The sequence below is a fragment of the Vipera berus genome, assembly GCF_964194415.1.
Source record: "Vipera berus genome assembly, chromosome: 1".
Taxonomy (NCBI): domain Eukaryota; kingdom Metazoa; phylum Chordata; class Lepidosauria; order Squamata; family Viperidae; genus Vipera; species Vipera berus.
The window spans coordinates 29,651,660-29,672,691 of record NC_138202.1 but is presented as its reverse complement, the minus strand read 5'-3'; the positions used below and the strand labels follow the sequence as shown (position 1 = coordinate 29,672,691).

The following is a 21,032-nucleotide window of genomic DNA, read 5'->3' as shown; positions in this document are numbered from 1 at the left end:
GGATTTCCCTGACGGTGTATGCTACATGCTAAATAATAAATAATACTTAAAACAGTTGATAATATTCTTAAAACTATAAGATGCATAGATTAAATAAGATAAGCATAAACAGAGAGAAAGGGGAGGAGGGAAGGCTGATATATGTGTACCTTTAATCAGTCTTGATTCCTGGCAACCCCATGGGCAAGTAAAGGGTCCTTGGTGCTCTCTGACCTTGCTTGTTTTCTTGCAGATGTTTCATTACCTAAACTAGGTAACATCATCTGCTGATTCTGAAGTGTTTGATGCCCATATGTGATATGAATAAAGGAGACCATTTGCTAGCAATGATGTTTTTGCCTAGTTTGGGTAATGAAACATCTGCAATAAAGCTTAGAGAGCACCAAGGACCCCTCATTTCAACCCTATTCTTCTGTATTGGTACACAGAGACGTTCAGGCAATTTTCAGAAATGATTTGCCGTGGCTGCCTTCCTAGTGTTGAGGGAAAGTCATTGGGGCAATTAGCTTTGGTACCTAAAGCAAGAATTCAAGATTCCCATTCTGAGTCCAATTCCTTAACCCCTCGATCAGATCTTTGATTTTAGTGACTTATTAACTTTTTTGAATTGTATTGCGGTTGATGGCTTCAGCACAAGAGGGCAGCAGAAGCTTAATTTCTACTCTGTAAAACTGTTGAGGTCCATTGAACTTTTTAAAAACAGAAATCCATGAAAATATTTGGAAGCTAGTGGAACTGGTGCATAGGAATGAATGAATGAATATCATTATTTAAATAAAAGAAAAGTTACCTGGAATCAATATGAAGTTGAGTATTTCTGCAATGTTTACTAGTTTACTAGTTATGAGCTAAGTTCTAAGTCTCTTCCTTGGATGTTGCTGTAACACAAATTCTCTATCTTAGCCCACATTTGCTGGACTTCTGGGGAAGAAATAGTGAAGATTGCTCTGCTGAAAGCAGAGCTAAGTACCACAGCAGAATGAAGAGCCACTAAGTAGAGCAACTCTTTGTAATTATCCAGAAAAGGAAAGGACTTGAGATCACCCACAATTTCTCCAGACTGTTGCACCTTATGAGGATACTGCAGAAGAGATCAGGGAATGTCATCCTCACTTAAACCACAGTTGGCATCTTTATGGACAAAGGGTTTTCATAGTTCTATTTTCTAATCAGTTTTATGAATTGTTAACAGCTGCTTCAGCAACATGTAGTCCTTGTCTTACAATAGTTCATTTGAAGTTACAACGGCACTGAAAAAGGGACTTATGACAGTTTTTCACTTACAACCATTGCTGCAGCTCCATGGTCACATGATCAAAATTCAGATGTTTGGCAACTGGCTCATATTTATGATAATTACAATGTCCTGGGATCATGTGATTACCTTTTGTGAACTTCTGACAAGCCAAGTCAATGGGGAAGCCAGATTCACTTAAGAACCATGCCACTAACTTAACAGCTGCAGTGATTCACTTAACAAATGGAGCAAGAAAGGTCGTAAAATGAGGCAGAATTCACTTAACCACTGTCTCACTTAGCAACATAAATTTTTGTCTCAATTGTGGCTGTAACTCAAGGACTACATATATGGAACCTTTAGATTGACATGTCTGAAAATACCAGGTGAGTTTCCTTCAATCTTTATTGAAAGTAATTTTAAACACAAGTTTAAGGTCTTAAAAATATCCAGTTTTGTTTTCTTGAATAAGCAGTGAATGTGCAACTATAACATTGATTTTGGAAAGTTACAGGCAGTCTAAGGGGCCAGATGGATTTGAACTAAGATTTTGAAATTGATTATAAAAATCCTTGTTAGAAAAAGCTGTTTCGATTTTTTTTTTAAAAAAAGAAAAAACAGAATGGAATTTTGAAGGTTGGAGTCTAGAGGAAATTAGAAGGAATTAAAGACTACAATTAAGAAAATAACACTTAAAATTGACTTACTGATAAAAAATGGAATGAAATGCTTTAACATTGGCTGTATTGATTTGTAAACAATGGACTCAAAAGTTAATTTTGAGAGTGGCTCAAAATAGATTGTGTTTAAAAATGTTATGCGGGGAACAGGTTTTATCAGACAAGACAGACTGATCTGAAAGTGGATTTAAAAATAATAGGCTACAAGAATGATATGGATATACAAATGAAATCAGTTGATATATTAATAATTAATAACCTAACAAAGGAATGACCTGAATAACTTTCTTATACTGAATTTACAAGAGAGACTTGTTAAAGTTTGAAGAATTTTGTAAGAAGTGACAGAAAATGAAATGGAACCCAAGTTCTAGGACATTTGAAGGGATTCCAGGTCAAGTTAAAAGTAATATATAAAGCTGATTTATTTGATCATGGTTAAAATAGATACATTGTTTTTCCTGGTGATGAACATTTGCTAGCCAGGTCTGAATGACAACACTTTAAAGATTTATTTATAGTTAAGAGCTGGTTTATGGGAAAAAGAGATCATTTGTAGGGTTTTAAGAGAAAGTGATAAGTTACTAAAATTGTTTATGCTTGTGATGAATGGGAAAGTAATTTCTTTTTCTTTATTATTCTTTATTTTATTTTCTCTATTTTTCTTTTTATCCTGTTTCCCCCCCCTCTATTGTAATGCTTTTATTGCTATAAAAATCTTGGCCCCCATTTGCTCATAAGGTGTATATTAATAGTTTTAAAAAGAGCAAACCAAACTCATTGTAATTAAAATCAGATTTCCTTTCAGGTTCACAACTGAACCACCGTTATTTAAGTTTGATTTTTTTATTATTATTACTAGCCTTTGTTTTCCCTGTTCTAGTGGGAGAGGTTAATAATGCTGTTTTTCTAGCTATATTCATCAATATCTGGGCCCACAGAAGATTTAATTACAGTGCTGTGGTTCCTAGCAGGCTCACAAGAATAGTTGACAACATTCCAAATGTAAGATTCTATAAAATCTATTTCCCTCCACCCCACCCCAAGAGTTCCTGATGCCCTGGGTTTATGCTATGGAAATCATTTAGCCAGGGGTATAGCAAATAATCTAGGAAGATAGAAACAAGGCATCTAGCACTGCTTCTACTGCACAGGCAGAAGAAAATATCAGGAGGGTTTGAATGGAAAGAGATAGGGTTCTAGGTTTCATCATGTTTATTTCATTTATCATATTTACATAGCCACCCATCTCACAACAGGTGACTCTTGTTAAGACTGAATTGCAGTATGATGGAGTATGATAAACTTAGAATGATCTTGTAACTGGAAATTAAATTTGTGTATTCAATAAAGAGTATCCAGTATTTAAATATTTTCCCTACTTCTTCCCAATTGGTTGCTGAGGACAGTTGGTCTTTCACTAGAATTGACCTTTCTCAGAACCGAGGACTTAGTGATAGAGCTTTGCCTGCAGGTGGAACTACAAACATCCCCAATGAAATTAATCTGAAACAGCAGATGATGTGGAAGATCCTATAATTCTGCTATTGGTCAGAATATTGGACATTCTCATATAAAGGCTGTCATGCTTTAGGAAAATAGTATTAATAAATGGGCAATATGCACAAATAATTTCCCCTTTCCTACTGGATGTAGCTCAGGATATCATGTTTGAATTGCAAAAATCTGCACTATTACAAGATGACATCATTTTATATATTCCCCTGCTGCCATTTCCATACCTCAATTTCTGTGACCTAGATGTGGTAGCCCTAAAATAGTTCCTGAAATGGTTTTCAAGAACCATCCAAACAAATAATGTTAGCTGGAGGGATGACCCCATAAAGACATCATTGTCCTCAGCATAGCCTTTGGAGAAAAGTGTCATTCAAGTGTCACTTGCCAAATATCTGATTTCCTGCCCTTGGCTGCTGGGAATTGCATGTACATTACCGAATTGTTTTGTTTCCATGCTGAAGAAATCTAATGAAATCAGATGGATGTGATGAAGCTGAATGCAGTTTGTGCATTATTAAAGTAGAGCCAGTATGGCTGAATTACAGGGAAAAAATGTTCTTTTGTCATGAGAAGTGCTGTCAGTTCACTGATATTATGAATGTATTACTTAGTTAAACATGCAGACATGGCTGAGTTGTGCAAATCAGTTAAGGACAGATATGCCCTTTCCTCAAGACTATTATACATAATACATTCTTTATAATTCTGTGGTAATCCATGAACTAATAATTGATTTGAGCATCTGAGTTCCATATTTCTTTGCTCAAACAAACTTGGACATTTATTTGGAATTGTCAGAAATCAGGATTAAGCCCTTCACCTTAGCTGGAGGCTAAAACATATAGGGAACGGTTGCTGGAATTGGGTATGTGTAGTTTAATGAAGAGAAGGGTGAGGGGTGACATGATAGCAGTGTTTCAATATCTCAGGGGCTGCCACAAAGAAGAGGGAGTCAAGCTATTCTCCAAAGCACCTGAAAGCAGGACAAGAAGCAACGGATGGAAGCTAGTCAAGGAGAGAAGCAATCTAGAACTAAGGAGAAACTTCCTGACAGTTAGAACAATTAACCAGTGGAACAACCTGCCTCCAGAGGTGGTGAATGCTCCAACACTGGAGGTTTTTAAGAAGAGACTGGACAGCCATTTGCCTGAAATGGTATAGGGTTTCCTGCCTGAGCAGGGGGTTGGACTAGATGACCTCCAAGGTCCCTTCCAACTTTATATTATTATTATTATTATTATTATTATTATTATTATTATTATTATTATTATTATTATTATTATTATTATTATTATTATTATTATTATTATCTCACCAAGCAGCCAACTTAATAGGATTTGAATGCTTCAGGATGAGCACAATGAAAAAGGAGAGCTACTTTACCCCAGTTCTTGGGGAAAATGGAAGGTGATTGAATATTGTGTCCAAATTTCTGATTTTTAATTGCCCTTTGCATGACATAATGTTTACAATAAATGTATTGCTGGGGAAACTTCCAGGGTCTTTATAAAACTTTATGTATTAATTGAGTCACTTCCAAAGTTCCCTTGCTATTCCATAGGGTTACAAAAGTACAGGCTACATCTAGAGCAGTGAGCCTCACTTCATTTAATCCGGTCTGTCGTACTTGTCACCTTTTATCTTCATATTTTATCTTTAACTGATTTTATAGTAACTTCTTTTATTATTGTGAGAATCAGGTGGCATACAAGTTTAATAATAATACTCATCTGTTATGCCACCTGCCCCTGTTCAAAGGAGTATCAGCAACTTGGAGTAGAATCCTATGTCTGTAGAACCAGTCTCTCCTCCATGTCTTCTTCATCTTGAGGCCCCCGATCCATGTGAGCTGTCCATGAATTGGAAGTAGGTTTTGGAGCATGGGCTTTGCTATTTACTTTCTCATCTAATTTAGAGATATAGTTTCCCATTAGATACGTTAATTCTTCAATCTTTTTATTTGCTTCCAAGAGCTGATCAAATATAGCAATAATTGTTTGTGCTATCAAGAGGCAATTCTTGGCAACCAAGTTCAAGTCTCTCTTAAGATAGCTCTTAATATTACCCTTGTTCTTCCCTCTGCCTCCTAATGGAGCCTCATTTTCCATAGAAAGGCAGTCATCCTCCTCCTAATCCAGTAAGGAGCAGGGTTTATTTACAGAGGTTACAAGGGAAGAAGAGAAAAGGAGACTTACTTGCAGTATCCATTATCTGAAATAAGTCCTTTACCTTTGGTTGTCTGGATGTTGTTGCTGCCATGTTGTCATTAAGATTTCCTCCTGATTGTATATCCAAGTTTTGCCTCCTTTTAAGCTGTCTTTTAGAGTCCCTTTTTGCTTTTACTGTTACCTTTTGTTTTGGCATCCTTGGGTAGTTTAAAGGATTTTAAAACATACTCCCACTTCATCGTCAAATGCTTGAAGCTGATAATGGTGGCTTTTGAGACTAGAATTTTGACCACTTAGTCACACAGTATTAAACCAATGTCATATGATCACACTGCTCATGTGACTGTGGGATGCTGTGATGTAATTGCAAACCAGTTGATCAACTGACTGTGAGGATGTTGCAATGGCCACAGCTATGAGGTCCTGTCAAATACTATTTGTTTAGTGCCATTGTAAATTTCAAAAATGTTAAGCAAGGACCATCTGTAGTCCTATTTAAAAATTAGTCTCTGATTTTTTAAACCATTCTTATTCAAGTACATAAATTTCCCCTCAATGAGAACATTTTGCTCAACCTCTCATAGGTGGAGAATGGGGCTATCTTACAAGATAGTTGTAGGGTAATTATGTCACTATCTTTGTGATAGGTCATCTTCAGTTGGTAGGAAAATCTGATAGATTCAAAAAAAATCAGCAATGAACCAGATGTATTCATCTCGGCACTTGATGGAGCACTATTCTAATTGCTATTGTAAATGGAAAGCAAAATATATGTTTGGCTTAATTGCCAGGGAAAACAGAAATTCCTAGGTAAGCCATTAAAAGGATTCTCTTGTGATGAGAACTGAATTAGTTACTACGGCAAGAAATCCAATGTCAGTTGCATCATGCCTGGAAAACTTAGGCAGGGTGTGGGTGAGCTGGAAGGGAGGTGGTTATTTTCATTTAAAGAAAAGCTGTATTTTAAAGTCAACCCTTGCCCCTCCCATGATTTCAAGTGATAATTCTTTTTAACTGTTTCTGAAATGAGTTGAAATAGTTTTATAGAAAGTATAGAGCCAATTTTGCTGAGGGTATATCCCAGCATTGGGACTAAAAATGAAAAATGATAGATGATAGATGATAGATAGATAGATAGATAGATAGATAGATAGATAGATAGATAGATAGATAGATGATAGATAGTATCAATGTCAAATAATATATATTTTTTATTAGAACAGAACAATAAAGTTGGATGGGACCTTGGAGGTCTTCTAGTCCAATCCCTGCAGAAGCAGAAGACCCTGTACCATTCTGGACAAATGGCTGCCCAACCTCTTCTTAAAAACATCCATTGATGGAGCATCCACAACTTCTGAAGACCTCTTCTTAAAAACATCCATTGATGGAGCATCCACAACTTCTGAAGACCTCTTCTTAAAAACATCCATTGATGGAGCATCCACAACTTCTGAAGACAACTGTTCCACTAGTTAATTTTTCCCACTGTCAGGAAATTTCTCCTTAGTTCTAGGTTGCTTCTCTCTTTGTTCAGTTTCCATCCATTGCTTCTTGTCTTGCCTTCTGGTGCTTTGGAAAATAAGTTGACCCCTTCTTTTTTATGGCAGCCCCTCAAATATTGGAACACTGATATCATGTCACCCCTAGTCCTTCTTTTCACTAAACTAGACATACACAATTCCTGCAATCGTTCTTCATAGGTTTTAGATTCCAGCCCCTAATCATCTTTATTGCTCTTCTCTGCACTCTTTCCACAGTCTCAAGTCTCATTATTTTATTTATTTATCAGACAAAAGAGACTGCCTACCACACTCACTGAGCAACTCTCACAAGTATATAAGTAAAAACAAAAACCATATACAAATATTGTATCTCAATAAAAGGAGGCGTTTAAAACAAGGATAGAATGATTAGAGTTAAAAGGGTGGGGAGAAGGCCTTCAAGGTGCTAACTAACTCCAAGGTTGCATGCTCCTCTGCAAACCTCATGTGAGTTGGAAGAGTCAGCTCTTCAAACACGTCTGAAAGCCAGGAGAACATTACTTACATCACTTGACCTCTTCTTTTGGCATTCTCAAAGTAGCTTCTGTCCAGGAACTCTCATCTGAAAATTTGCTCAGCTAACTAGCAGCCCAGAAAAAGGATAATGGAAAAAAAAGATTATATATCTGCTATACATGTAGTGCCCCCCCAGCCCGTAGGGACTGCTTAAGTCTGGGCCCTCCCGATCTCCCCTCCAAGTGGCCACCAGTCCAACGAGGTCTCTCACGTTGGCGCCTCTGCCTAACAGGGCATGTAACACCTTGGTATTCAGTCACGATCGGCAGTCATGCACATGGGGCAGTGATGGTCATTCTTTCTCGATGGTGACTCACATGGGATGATGGTGGTTGAACTCAAGCAATAAGAACTTACACCCCTCTCTGACCTCACTCCACGCAATACCTTTTTATCTCCCCCAGCTGATCCTATAAAGAAAAAAACCCTTACCTCCCACTAAAAGACATATGCCAAACTCTTCCCTAACTCTCCCTCTGCCTTACTCCAATGAGGGAAAGGAATTAAAACTCCCCAAACTACCCTCTTTCCCTCTCTTCATCTGGCCTGTCCGCAATGAAAGAGAAAGAAACAATAAAACTTCACCTTTCCCCACCCCCCCTTTCTCTTCCTGGCCTGCTTCAAACAAACAGCTCCAACCAGCCACTCACCCTCTCTCTCTCTTCCTGGCCTGCTTCAAGCAAACAGCTCCAGCAACTACGGTACTCTCTATCTCTCCCCCTTTCGTCTGGCTTGCCTGTAACGAAGCAAAAAAGCAAATGTGAAAATCCCAGTTTCTTACTCGCTCTTCGATCAGCTGGATCAGGATGGCAAGCACCACCAAGCCTTCTCCCTTCCTCTCTTCTATCGGCTTCCTCCTCCTTTTACTTCCCTCCTCTGAGCTATGCCTGCCACCAGACCCATGGCAGCTGCTGGAGTTCCTCATCTTCCTGCCTAATAAGCAGGGCTCCTTCAAAGCCTCTCAGCTGGCCCCATTCTCACCCCAACTCCTCTACATACATAAAAAACTGCTGAGTATCTTAGCAAAATATAAATCTACAGTTGGATGCTGCTGGAAAACATAATGTGGTGTTAAGTCACATTACAAGAAACTCAGCATCCAAGTCACAAGGCCACTATTCCGTTGTATTCTGAATTAGTCAGGCCACCAACACTGCATACAGATTGGGTATCACAGTTTACACATGCTTTGGTCAACTGGTGCATCTCCAGAAAAGAAGAACTACAGAGTTGAAGGTTCTAGAAAGCAAGGCCTAGAAGAAATTACTAAAACCACTTCTTCATTTATTTTGGAGTAGACAAGGTTAAGGGGAGATAATGGCAACAATCATTTTTGAAAAGCTGCTAAATAGAAGATGGAATTACAGTGTTCTCCTTTGTTCCAGAGGACAGGATTAAGACCATGCCTGGAAATTGTAGAGAACTAAAAATCAATTTTTGGAAGAAATAATAATAATAACAATAATAACAACAACGATGATGATGATGTTGGAAGGGACCTTGGAGGTCAGCCAGTTAGGCAGGAAACCCTATACCATTTCAGACAAATGGCTGTCCAGTCTCTTCTTAAAGACTTACAGTGTTGGAACATTCACAGCTTCTGGAGGCAGGTTGTTCCACTGATTAAAAAAAAATGAACCTTTATTGTCAAAGTACAACCATGTATACATTGAGATTAATTGTTCTAACTGTCAGGAAGTTTCTCCTTATTTCTAGGTTGTTTTCTCTCTTTGGTTAATTTCCGTCCGTTGCTTTTTGTCCTGCCTTCAGGTGCTTTGTAGAATAGCCTGACTCCCTCTTCTTTGTAGCAACTCCTGAGGTATTGGAACACTGCTATCATGTCACCCCTCGTCCTTCTCTTCATTAAACTAGACATACCCAATTCCAGCAACCATTCCTTATATGTTTTAGCCTCCAGTCCCCTAATCATCTTTGTTGCCACTTAAACTATACCTATGCATTTGGTTTTTCTTGCCTAAATGTAGAACCTTACTTTTTTCACCACTGAATTTCATTTTGTTAGATAGCGCCCAATGTTCAAGTCTGTCAAGATCTTTCTATATCTTAAGCCTATCTTCTGGAGTGTTGGCTATTCCTGCCAGCTTGGTGTTGTCTGTAAATTTGATGAGTTCCCCATCTACCCCCTTATCCAAATCATTGATGAAGATGTTGAAGAGCACTGGGCCCAGAACAGAGCCATGGGGCACCTCACTACTCACTTCATTCCATGTAGATGCAGGTTCATTGAGTATTACATGCTAAGTACAGCAGTCAGCCAGCTACAAATCCATCTGGTGGTGATGCTGTCTATTCCACATTTTTCTATTTTATCAAGTAGTAAGTTGTGATCTACTTTATCAAATGCCTTACTGAAGTCCAAGTAAATTATATCCACAGCGTTCCTCTGGTCCACTAATTTTGTCACTTGATCAAAGAATGCAATAAGATTTGTCTGGCATGATCTGTTTTTGCCAAACCCATGTTGGCTTTTGGTAATGACTTTGTTTGCCTCTAGGCAACTGATTTGTTGCTTGATTATTTTTTCTAGAATCTTCCCAGGTATTGAGGTCATGCTGATAAGTCTGCAGTTTCCTGGATCCATTTTTTCCCCTTTTTTGAAGGACCTAAAGTAAGCATTGTTCAACAGAAAAACAATTAACTTTCATATGGATGGGCCTCAGTTTTGCCTTAAGCAAAGAGGAATGCAGTTTTGGGGAGCCAAGAGTTATCTTCTATAAACTAGCCAAGGTCAGGATAAAGATGTGAATGGTTTCAGAACAAAAATTAAACCTGATGTACTGTAATTTAATTTACCATAAACTTAAACCAAATGAAATTATCTTGCAAAAATCTTTAAAGCGTGAACTGCTCCCTGTAGTCAGTTACTGCCCCTCCCGTAAATTACAGTCTTTTTGAAAACTCTTGAATTGTGCCAAAATTGTTCTTATCAGACCTTGATCTGCAATTAATTCAAACATAAAAAGTTCACCAACAAAAATACAAAATGGGAAATGAAAATACACAATGAACCCATTGTGTAATTGAACTTGTTTTCCTTTTTCAATTAATCAGTTCTGAATTGAAGAAGTCTTGTGTGTATAGAAAATGTAATGGTATTATCCAAAGCAATATTTCTGACTTATTTTTACTGACATAAAAAGTTGTCATGTGGCACCTTTTGATTTAATTGCACAGCCGAAATGAATTTGTTTATCCTCTTGTTTGGAAAGGGAGTAGTAAGGTGAAATTCTTCAAAAGTCTAGTCCAAAAAGGCTAGTCCAATCCTGTAAGATATTTTTAAAATACTCACTGTGTGACTAAACTGTTTTAGCTACGATCACAGGAACCTTTAGAAAAGGAACATAGAACATAGAATGTAGAACATCAGAGTTGGAAGGGACTTTGGAGATCATCTAGTCCAGTCCCCTGCTCAAACAGGAAACCCACTACCATTTTAGACAAATGGTTTAGTCTCTTCTTAAAAGCTTCCAGTGATGGAGCACACACAACTTCTGAAGGCAACCTGGAACAATACACATGTAACACATCTCTGTTAAAGCAGTCAGAATGTGGATTTTTAGAAATGCATTTGACCAGTTTAGGGGCTGGACTCCTTTCCCCATTTTGTTATTTTATATCAAGTAATTAACAGAATTACCTTCAGTCCAGTTAATGGTAAACAGACAACGTAAATTATGGCTTGTTTTAAGTTTATCTGTTGGATTTATCTCTTGTTTATAGTAGTATCATTGTAAGTCCATTAAGGTACCATTAATATATAAACAAGTGGTAGATAAAAAAAGAGTTCTGTGTATGTCCACTTTCAAACTGTGCCTCCACCAGTGAGATGTTTCTACAAAACTCTCAAACATGGCACCTTCCTCTGTCATTGTTTGGCAGGCTGTGATTCAGTGGCATTCTATCTTGGAAGGTGGAGGGTCTATGGAACCATCATAGCTAAAAGCTATCAATAGCTCCTCCTCCATTAATGTGTGTATTTCCCCCTTTAAAACCATAAGACATAAGCTACTGATCTCATGTCATACCATGGCAATATATTCTAAACGGTCAATTATTTAGTTTAATTTTGATTCTCTTGCTTTTATTTTAATTGGATGATCCTGAGTTCCCAAAAGCAGCTATTTCTCAGATTCAGCTCTTCACCAATTTATATTTTCTTATTTGTTCTTTTGGAAGAAAGCTGTTGAGAATAATGTTCTACATATTAGTGGATGTGGTAGAAAATATCTCCACATTCAGTTTTTAACTTGTTTACTGTCTTTCAGTTTTAATTGTAAGCTTTATTGATTTTTTTCAAATAAAAAAGTGGGATATGCATCTCAGTAATAAGCTAATCTGATGTTATGTGTGCAAAGGAGTAAGATTAGGAAAATTGTGGCTTTCCTATCTTGGGAGGTCATTATCAGAAGCTTAGGAGGATAGGAAAACTAGGAACAAATTTTTCTTGAATGAGACACATTAAGTCTCTCAAGTATCACCATTTCCATTTAGCATAGCAGTTTCCAGGGCAACATTTATATACAACAGAATTAAAAAGGGGGAGGAGGATCAAGCAAGTATGTGTGTGTGTAATACATTAAATCATTTCTTTTCATGATAAGCCAGATAAACTGTCTGGCATTATTACTTATTCTGCCCAATATTATGGGAAGTTTGGGATCTCTACAAAATGGTCCCTCCAGTTGTCATTTGTAAATCAGACTTTTTGGATATGCAACTATGGGAGAGAACAGTAGACAGCTTGCCATATTTGAGTCTTGATTTTGGGGAGACCCTTAGTTCTGTATAGTAAGCATTTTTTTTATTGCTACTTCCTTAGTGCAGGGACAGACCACCCTCTGCTAGCTGGGAAATTGTACTTAACATTCTTGGTCAGGACTGTGGCTGAAATTCTGTAAAGCAGGATTTGCTATGTAAAGCACATGGGCACGATGGCATGAGAAAGGATTTCTTTGTCTTCTGGTTTTTTGGGCAATGGAAATTCTGATGGTTTTCTTATTAAAAGTATTTAAAACCCATTTTAGGACATTGATTTTATGAATTTTCATCATAAAAAGATAGGAGTCTTGACAATTGTGGGTGAAAGGAATTCTTGGGGTTGTAAAAAGGGAAGTTGAGCTTGCATCTCTGGGGCTCCTGGTTGCTCATTCCCACCTTAGCACTGGGAGACATAGTTGAGTCAGGATCCTAGAAATACGTCCTATTGCCTTCCTCTTTCTCTTATATTTCAGTTGGTGCTTCTCCTTTCTCCACTGACAGTAAAGCAAGTGAGATGATGGATAGGCATTCTTTCAAATGAGATTTCTGGGATATTTTACAGAAAAAGAGTGATCAAAACATATACACCCCTGGAATTTCACACATTGCCTGAGGGACATTGATTCCTCTTTTGCCATTCCATACATTGATTAAGGCAACTCTATTCCTCGAGTTAAAGTTTGAACTCTAATTGATTGTTTCTCGGCATCCCTCTCGGGTGGGTTGATTAATCTTATATGCTGTTTTTATGTGTTTATTCAGTTGTTACACTACCCAGAATCTTTGGATTAGGCTATGTTAAAAAAAAACTTTAAATAATGCATGAACGAATAAATGCATTGGTGATCATTTCCAGGGCTGCACACATATATACAAACACATAAAGGTAATGCCTTTGAATAATCACTGCACAAAAATCAAAACAACAAAGCAATCTAAAAACCATATATGCAAAGTAAAAAAAAGTGTCAAAAGCATTCAAGTTAACCCAGGATTTTCTTTCTGTATCCTTTTTTTTTTGTCTGATGGACTTGGCTTCCCCACCACACACATAATGGATAACTGAGAGACTAACTTCCCACAGTTCAGAATTGCAAGACTTTGAAAATGCCAAGAAGGGGGAGGGAATCCAGTGGGCTGCTCATTCTTTCCTTAGTAGGATTCTGCAGCCCCACCAAGGTGCTCCTTTTGTTTCAATCAGTTGATGCTAGAGAACAAACAATACTCCTGAACTTAATAAGCAGTGGAAACGAGCACCTCATTTTCTAGCCCAGTGCCTTTGATGCTGCTTGTTCATGTAAGGATCTGCCTCCATTGTGATTTGACTGACATGGCTCTTGCCTATAAATGTGAGCAATTAAGCAGGCTAGGTGGCAGCTGGTAAGGAGAGGTGCCGAGAGAAAAACCCTGCAAGAAGTTACAGTTTCAGGTCTCCTGACTTTTGCAAACAAATATCTTCAAGCGTTAAGCACAACAGTGGGAGAAAACAGTGCTGACCATCAAGCTAGGTAAGAGATTTTGCTACCTTTTGCTGGATGCAAGTCGCTCCTTCAGCTTTTTTAAGAGAAGACAAAGAGCAAGTTAATTAAAGACCCAAGATATTAATAATATATTGTTTTATTCAAAAATTATATTTGTGAACGAATGACTCAGTTTCTAGATATAAGATATGTACACTATTCACAGAGAGCTTTGTGACATAATGATTGAGGTGATGGATTAGGAGTAGGGAGATCCATGTGCTATCTCTCTTCCTCAGGCACAGAAGCTAGCTGGTGACCTTGGACCAGTCAACACAAATGAGAGCCAGGCTCTGTGACAAGACTCCCCATTGCTTCACTGTTCAGAATTAGGGAAATGCTGTGCAAAAACAAATGGATCCTACACCAAATAGGACAAATGCTAAGGAACACCATCACCACCACCACCGCCACCAAAGAAGCTTACAGATGTTAAGGATCTGGAACAACAACAACAACAACAACAACAACAACAGCAACAACAACAACAACAACAACAACAACAACAACAACAATAATAATAATAATAATAATAATAATAATAATAATAATAATAATAATAGTGGAAGGGACCTTGGAGATCATCTAGTCCAACCCCCTGCTCAGGCAGGAAACCCTATACCATTTCAGACAAATGGCTGTCTAGTCTCTTCTTAAAAACTTCCAGTGTTAGAGGCAGGTTGTTCCACTGGTTAATTGTTCTAACAGTCAAGAAGTTTCTCCTTAGTTCTAGGTTGCTTCTCTCTTTGGTATATAAGTCTCATAGCAAGGGTAATAACAGTTGAACATAGGTTTTGAATTGTGTCACACTGGAAGCTCTTTGAAATGAGTAAAAACTGAAAGGATATAAAAATAAGAATTAATTGACTACTTTATGGTTCCAATTTTCAAGATGAAAGAATTTCAAGAAAACAGAAAACCTGTAGACAGTGCAAATATTATTTTCTGAAATCCTAATAAATCAATTATATTGACTAATCAATGAGATTGGTCCAAGTAGCTGATTCATTGTTTATTTTGAGTACTGTATATACCCTTTACATAATCCCTAAGGAAGTTTGAGATGGTTCTGTGTTTGTTTTTGTTATGTATTGGGCTCAATTGTAACTCCAGCAACTCAGACTCCCCGGCTCCAGTGCTGCTATTGGCTGCCCCTAGGTGGCAATAGGTTGCTTTAAACCTTTTGGCTGCCGCCTAGGGGCCAGGCTATAAATTGCTGCAGGCTGCAGCCTAATTCTCAGTTCAGATCCTGCAAGCAAATAAACATGACCATTGCTGAACTCACTTGCCTCTTCTCCTTTCCTGCACAAAGAACTCACTACACAACAGTTGTCAGTAAGAGTAAATGAGGGTAATAAAAGGTGACTAATTAAGTGATATAGATTTAAATAATGCTTGATCTCAAATGATTCTGGAAGCTTTATGTCTTAAAAAAGCTGGGACAATAAAAAGAACAAAAAGATGTGTCCAGAAAAATAAGAAACTAAGAAATACAAATCTTTAGACCAGGGGTGTCAAACTTGCCAAGTCACATGACGTGTTGCGATGTATCGCGACTTTTTCCCCATTGCCGCCAATGGGATGGCGCAGCTTCCATATGATGAAACTGGCCTGCCAGCCAGCAGTTTCACACCCCTACTTTAGATGCTCATCAAACTTCCTCCCCCCTCCCTTCCTCAGCTGGCTGCAAACAACTGCAAAATCTATGCAATTGCATGCATCTGACCAACACATTCCCTACAACGCCAGCAATAGGATGCAGCTGCAATTTTTACTCAAAGACTATGATTTAATGCCTATGAACAAATCCTAGTCCGGTTCTTCATATGGTCTTTTTTCTTTGCTGCTTCTCTTAGAGCATGAAATGCCAAAGGATGATCCAAACCATTTTCTCTCTCTTGATCTTGGCCAGCTGCATCACTGCATTCAAGCCTTCCAACACAAACTTGCAGACATTTGTTGGCTGTGCTGTGCGAGAGTTCACTTTCCTGGCCAAGAAGCCTGGGTGCAAGGGGCTGCGCATCACCACCGATGCCTGCTGGGGCCGCTGTGAGACATGGGAGGTAAGACCGGTGGCCCACAGCTCGTTGTATGGATTTTGCTCTCTTGTCCAGGTTACTAATGGCCACGTTTTAAAGGGGAGGGAAGGTACAGTTTAATGGCAAATGAGATGTTTTCGGTGCAGGAGATCGCAGGTCCAGCATATCTATAGTAAAAGGAGCAAGGAGCAAATTCCAGACGATGCCGGTTTTAAATGCCCGGTGATCCATTCTGTGCTGCCTACACTGATGTGTAGCAGATCTCCAGCATTTCAGGCACAGGTATTTATCTGTTCCTTGATCTTTTTTGATAGTTAAATAAATATTTTCCTGACCTAATATTGGGAAATGTCTAAAGAGTTCATTCATGTCATTGAATATACTGTATATTTCTAACATACTCATAATCAAATACCTTTTATATATCATGGTAGGATAAGTAAATGTATAATACCCTCGATGATGACTACATTATGTAAATTAAGGAAAACTTCTTAATTTTCTATTTTGCATAATGTTCTATCTGCTAATTATGTGAGAAAGCCAGGATAGTGAAAACCTGCTTGCAACTTTCCCTTTGTGGGTTTTAAAGACTTCAGATGGTATCTCACTTAGATTTCAGTAGACATTGACAATTACAGTAAATACTGGAAACCTATTTGCTTTTTAAATGAAAGCCAGCATTCTAAGGAACCTAAGCTATGTGTTCAGCATTACACTTTCCCTTTGGTTCTTTCTGCACTTCCATCGAATTGTATCATGTCCATATTGGTTTAAATACAGGATTACAATCAAGAGATGGGACAGATATCTGCCCCCCAATGTTCTATAAATGCATGGGTGCTGCTTAGAACTTTAGGTGGAATAGAGAGACATATAAATTGTAACTATATAAACAAATCAATGTCAAAAGGCAGAAATAAGGTACACACCTGATTCAAAATCCTGATCACACTTACAAATTGCTTGGAAGTCTATAGTTATTCAGCCCTACACAAAAATGGCCTTTTCCTTCTGAGGAAGACTCAAGGAGTGTCTGTGTCATACATATGACAAAGAGATGAGGAATGGGAGTAGTTGATTCTCAGCTCACATGCTGCTGTAATCTGTTTCCATAATTCCCGAATAGGCCTTCTCCTGCAGTTATGAGGTATTGGCAATCCTACAGTATGTATCTGCTAGTACTAAGTCCATTTACTAAGTTAAATGCATATAAGATCACAACTATTGTGAATTAAAAGGGAAAAGTCAAATCAACACCAAATATTTTTGCTGAGTGTTCAGGGGCTGATGGATAGGTGTAGCCAGCATGTCTCATTGAAATTCTATGATTCAACTGGTGCTACAAAGCTATGGCTGAAAGGAAATGAGCCTGATCCACCATATAAGCAAGACTTATAGTACTGCTGCAGGTGCCGTTTGTGGCTTTTTTTGATGCACAATTCCATGACCTTACAGATATTCAGAGTGCTGAAGTGAGGTTGTATCCTAAATGAGAATCAATTGCTTGAGAATTTCATATGGTAGGCTTCCTCCCCACCCCCACCCCATTTTTTAAGCTTTAGTGTTGTATGGCAAAGCATTTCTGCAGAGTTTATGTAATGCTTTAATTACATAATTCAGAAAGCTTCTTATGACTTAAGTATTTAACAGGAAACTGTCTTTTATTGCTCCACTGACAGAAAATTCCCTGGAGATTAAAATAGATCCCCTGATTTACAAATGATATATTTTATTCCATATCTTAATAATATGTCTATTTCTAATTTTAAGTTGCCTCAGAAGTATTGTAATTATAGTGTTAGGGAGCTATGAAGGAGATGCACGGAAGTCCACACACACGCATGAGTGGAGAAAACGTAATGACTTAAGTTTAGCTTTCTTTTTCAAAGGCAGTAAGCCCAAACTTTGTTTTTGACAGTACAGTGATTTTATTAAAAGCAAGACTGGTCATTTAATAGGAAAACACAATTATGGATTGAATCAGTCTGAACATCCACTGATTGCAGGAGACATTAGCCAAAAAAGGGTAAAGGTTTCCCTGTACAGCCATATCCGATTCTAGGGCAGGTTGCACATCTCCGTTTCTTGGCCAAGGGAATCAGAGTTGCCTGAAGACAATTTCTGTGCTCATGTGTCCGCATGGCTATAAGCCACAGAATGCTGTTACCTTCTCACAGAAGTGGTACCTATTCATTTTCTTGCATTTGCATGCTTTCGAACTGCTAGGTGGGCAGAAGCTGGGGCAAGTAACAGGAGTTCACCCTGTTGTGGAGAGCTTGGGTCTCGAACCCAGGCTGTCAGCTCTCCACCTGACAAGCTCAGTGTCTTTAATGGCTGAGCCACCACGCTCCACATTTATGTATTGAATTAGTCTGAGCATCTACTGATTGCAGAAGACATTAGCAGCAGCCACCAAATAGGGTGGCCCAGAACGGGGAGGTGGGGGGGAAGGTGGGGAAAAAAGGGGATGGTTTTCTGTGAGGGGCAGCCATACATGCATGCAAACAACCAGCTTCATTTGTGTGAGTGGCGGGGCACGTGCGCCCACTGCTTGCACAAGTGTGGTTGCAAGCCCTGGTGCCCGCCACTTGTGTGAGATGGGTTGTGTGCTTGCACTGGCCCGTCACTCATGTGGCCTGGATGCGAATAGGCCATGGCCCAGAAGTGGGCCATGACCCACAGATTGGGGACCCCTGGCATAGAATATGTGTGATTGAATCAACCTTGGTATCTAAACATATACAGAGACTTTCTTGAAAAGCGACTTTGTTAGCTCTCAATGATGGGAATTGTACTGTAATCCAACCTCCACCTCCACAGAGAATAACTGACAGGTGGGGGATGGTTCAGTTTGAGGCATGCAGATTCAGCATATAGATCATCTTGCTACAACTCCAAGCTAGAAAATTAACCTGTTGAATAATTACTTGATCCAGCTGTTAAAAGCTGAAAAGCCAAATGTTATGTTTAAAGCTACTCCTGGTTTAGGTTAAAATACTGATAATTTTAGAAGAGAATATTAGTAGTTCAGAGTTGAACTGGGATTCCTTGGTACTCTCAGAGTTTGATTGTTTTCTTGCAGATGTTAACAAACTAAACAACAACCCCAGTGTTACTAGGGTGTGGTGTTTGCTCTCATTTTATGTACTAGTGGTTTTCCCTGTCAGTTTTGGTGGGGCCAGTCTTTGAGGTTCCTTGATTAGGCTGTTGTTTGCTGTTAGCTTGTTCTCTGAGATAGTGGTTTGGGGTATTGTTTACTAGATTGTTGGATTATTTTGGATTATATTAAAACATAATATTTAGCTTTTCAGCCTTTAAAAGCTGGATCAAGTAATCATTCAACAGGTACAGTTTAATACTAGACCAACAATCAAGAAGCAAACAAAAAAAATTGCTTCCAGCAAAGGCTAAATATAGTGTTAGCCAGATGTGTTACAAACTAAAAAGCCTGGTATTTGAAAGCATAACATTTCAGCCGATAGATTAAGTTATTTAAAACTTAAAAAAAACTATTTAAGGCAGCCCAGCATCTTATCATGTATGACACTGAGTACCATGGATGAACACCTGCTTTTCAACGGGAAAGTCCTAAGTTCAGCCTTTGTCATCTCCAGTTAAATGGTTGAGTAACAAGTAATAAGATTCCTGCCTGACACATTGGAGATTTACTAATTATTTACTAATTAAATAATCCAGCAGAATGCTGATTTTTGTTTTTTGTTTTCCTCCTTTATAAATAGAAACCAGTCCTGGACCCCCCTTATATTGAAGCCCACCATCGAGTCTGTACATACAATGAGACCAAACTGATGACAGTGAAGCTGCCAAACTGTGGTGCCAGTGTTGATCCTCTCTTCACATATCCCAAAGCCATCCGCTGTGACTGCAGTGTGTGCCTTACCACAACCACAGAATGTGAGACTATTTGAATACTTCAACTTATCAAGAACACTTTCTGGGGTCAAATCCTCTCCAGGTGAAGACTAAAATACAGCAGTGTTAATACTGTAGATCATAGTGATGCACATCAGGAAGATGTAGCTACCTAGTTCTGAAGCTTTTCTTCCGTTTGCCAACTTTGAATAGATCCAAGTAACTTGCAATTTTCACAGTCTTTTTAGTATACTTGTACAGTCAATGTCTTTTCAATTGTCAATTTTATACAGATTAGAATTTATCTGGGATCACTTCATCAGAATCTGCATAAATCCCCAACTGTATTTTCTATTTGCTTCCTGATATTATCCCCAGTATGTTCTGAAAGCAGTATAAATATGACCCAAGTTTGTGTTTGCACTTTAATATTTTCAGAGGATCAGTTGGAACACTTTATGCATGGGCAGTACATATTTATCCTATCAACAGCTAAATTTGTCCAACATTTTTAATTTGACAACTGAATTAATTCATTTTGGGGATTTGTGCAATATACTGAATTATAAGCTAAACAGCAAGCAGCATTTGTATATCAGTAGCCACAAAACTCTAACCATAATTTAAACTAACTAGATTTTTGCATGCTGTGTAAATGCAAGCCATGTATATGTATATGTATAAAATACTTGTAGATTAAGCTTCAGATAGCCATTTAGCTTTACATTTAGATGAACTATGCACTGACTATGGATCAAATACAAAGGATGAAATATCATTTTTTCCTACCAAAAAAGTTTTTTCACTGAAAGCACCTGCACAGGACATTGAATCCTCTACAATGCTGAAACATTAGTCATTATTCTTAATTAACAAGCGGGTGAGGGGGGAGGAATTCAGGCTCATAAAAATACTGCAGCTCTTTTTGTTCATTTAGGCTTGGATTGTGACTCTGAAACGTATTCATTAAAGCGGAAGGTAGTTGGATATATAATTTATCAACTAAAAACCTTACTTCTGAAAACTAAATAAAGTCAAGGGGTTTTATTGCCAAGAATTTATTCAATAATGGAAGAGAGAATATAATGCAATAAGAACAATTAAGATAATATACGATTTAAAACAGGCTAAAAAGAAACTCAGAACAGAGTTAAA

The 21,032-nt window shown here is 38.1% G+C and overlaps 1 protein-coding gene across 1 annotated transcript; it reads left to right on the top strand.

The window, feature by feature from the left end:
- Positions 1-1,315: 1,315 nt before the first annotated feature.
- Positions 1,316-19,933, top strand: GPHB5 (glycoprotein hormone subunit beta 5; the record flags this gene model as incomplete). The annotated part of the gene is made up of 3 exons (XM_081314896.1): positions 1,316-1,623; positions 15,819-16,025; positions 19,745-19,933. Exons 2-3 carry the CDS (start codon positions 15,822-15,824, stop codon positions 19,931-19,933), a joined length of 393 nt encoding a protein of 130 aa, XP_081171022.1. The 5' UTR covers positions 1,316-1,623; positions 15,819-15,821.
- Between the last annotated feature and the right edge of the window lie 1,099 nt (positions 19,934-21,032).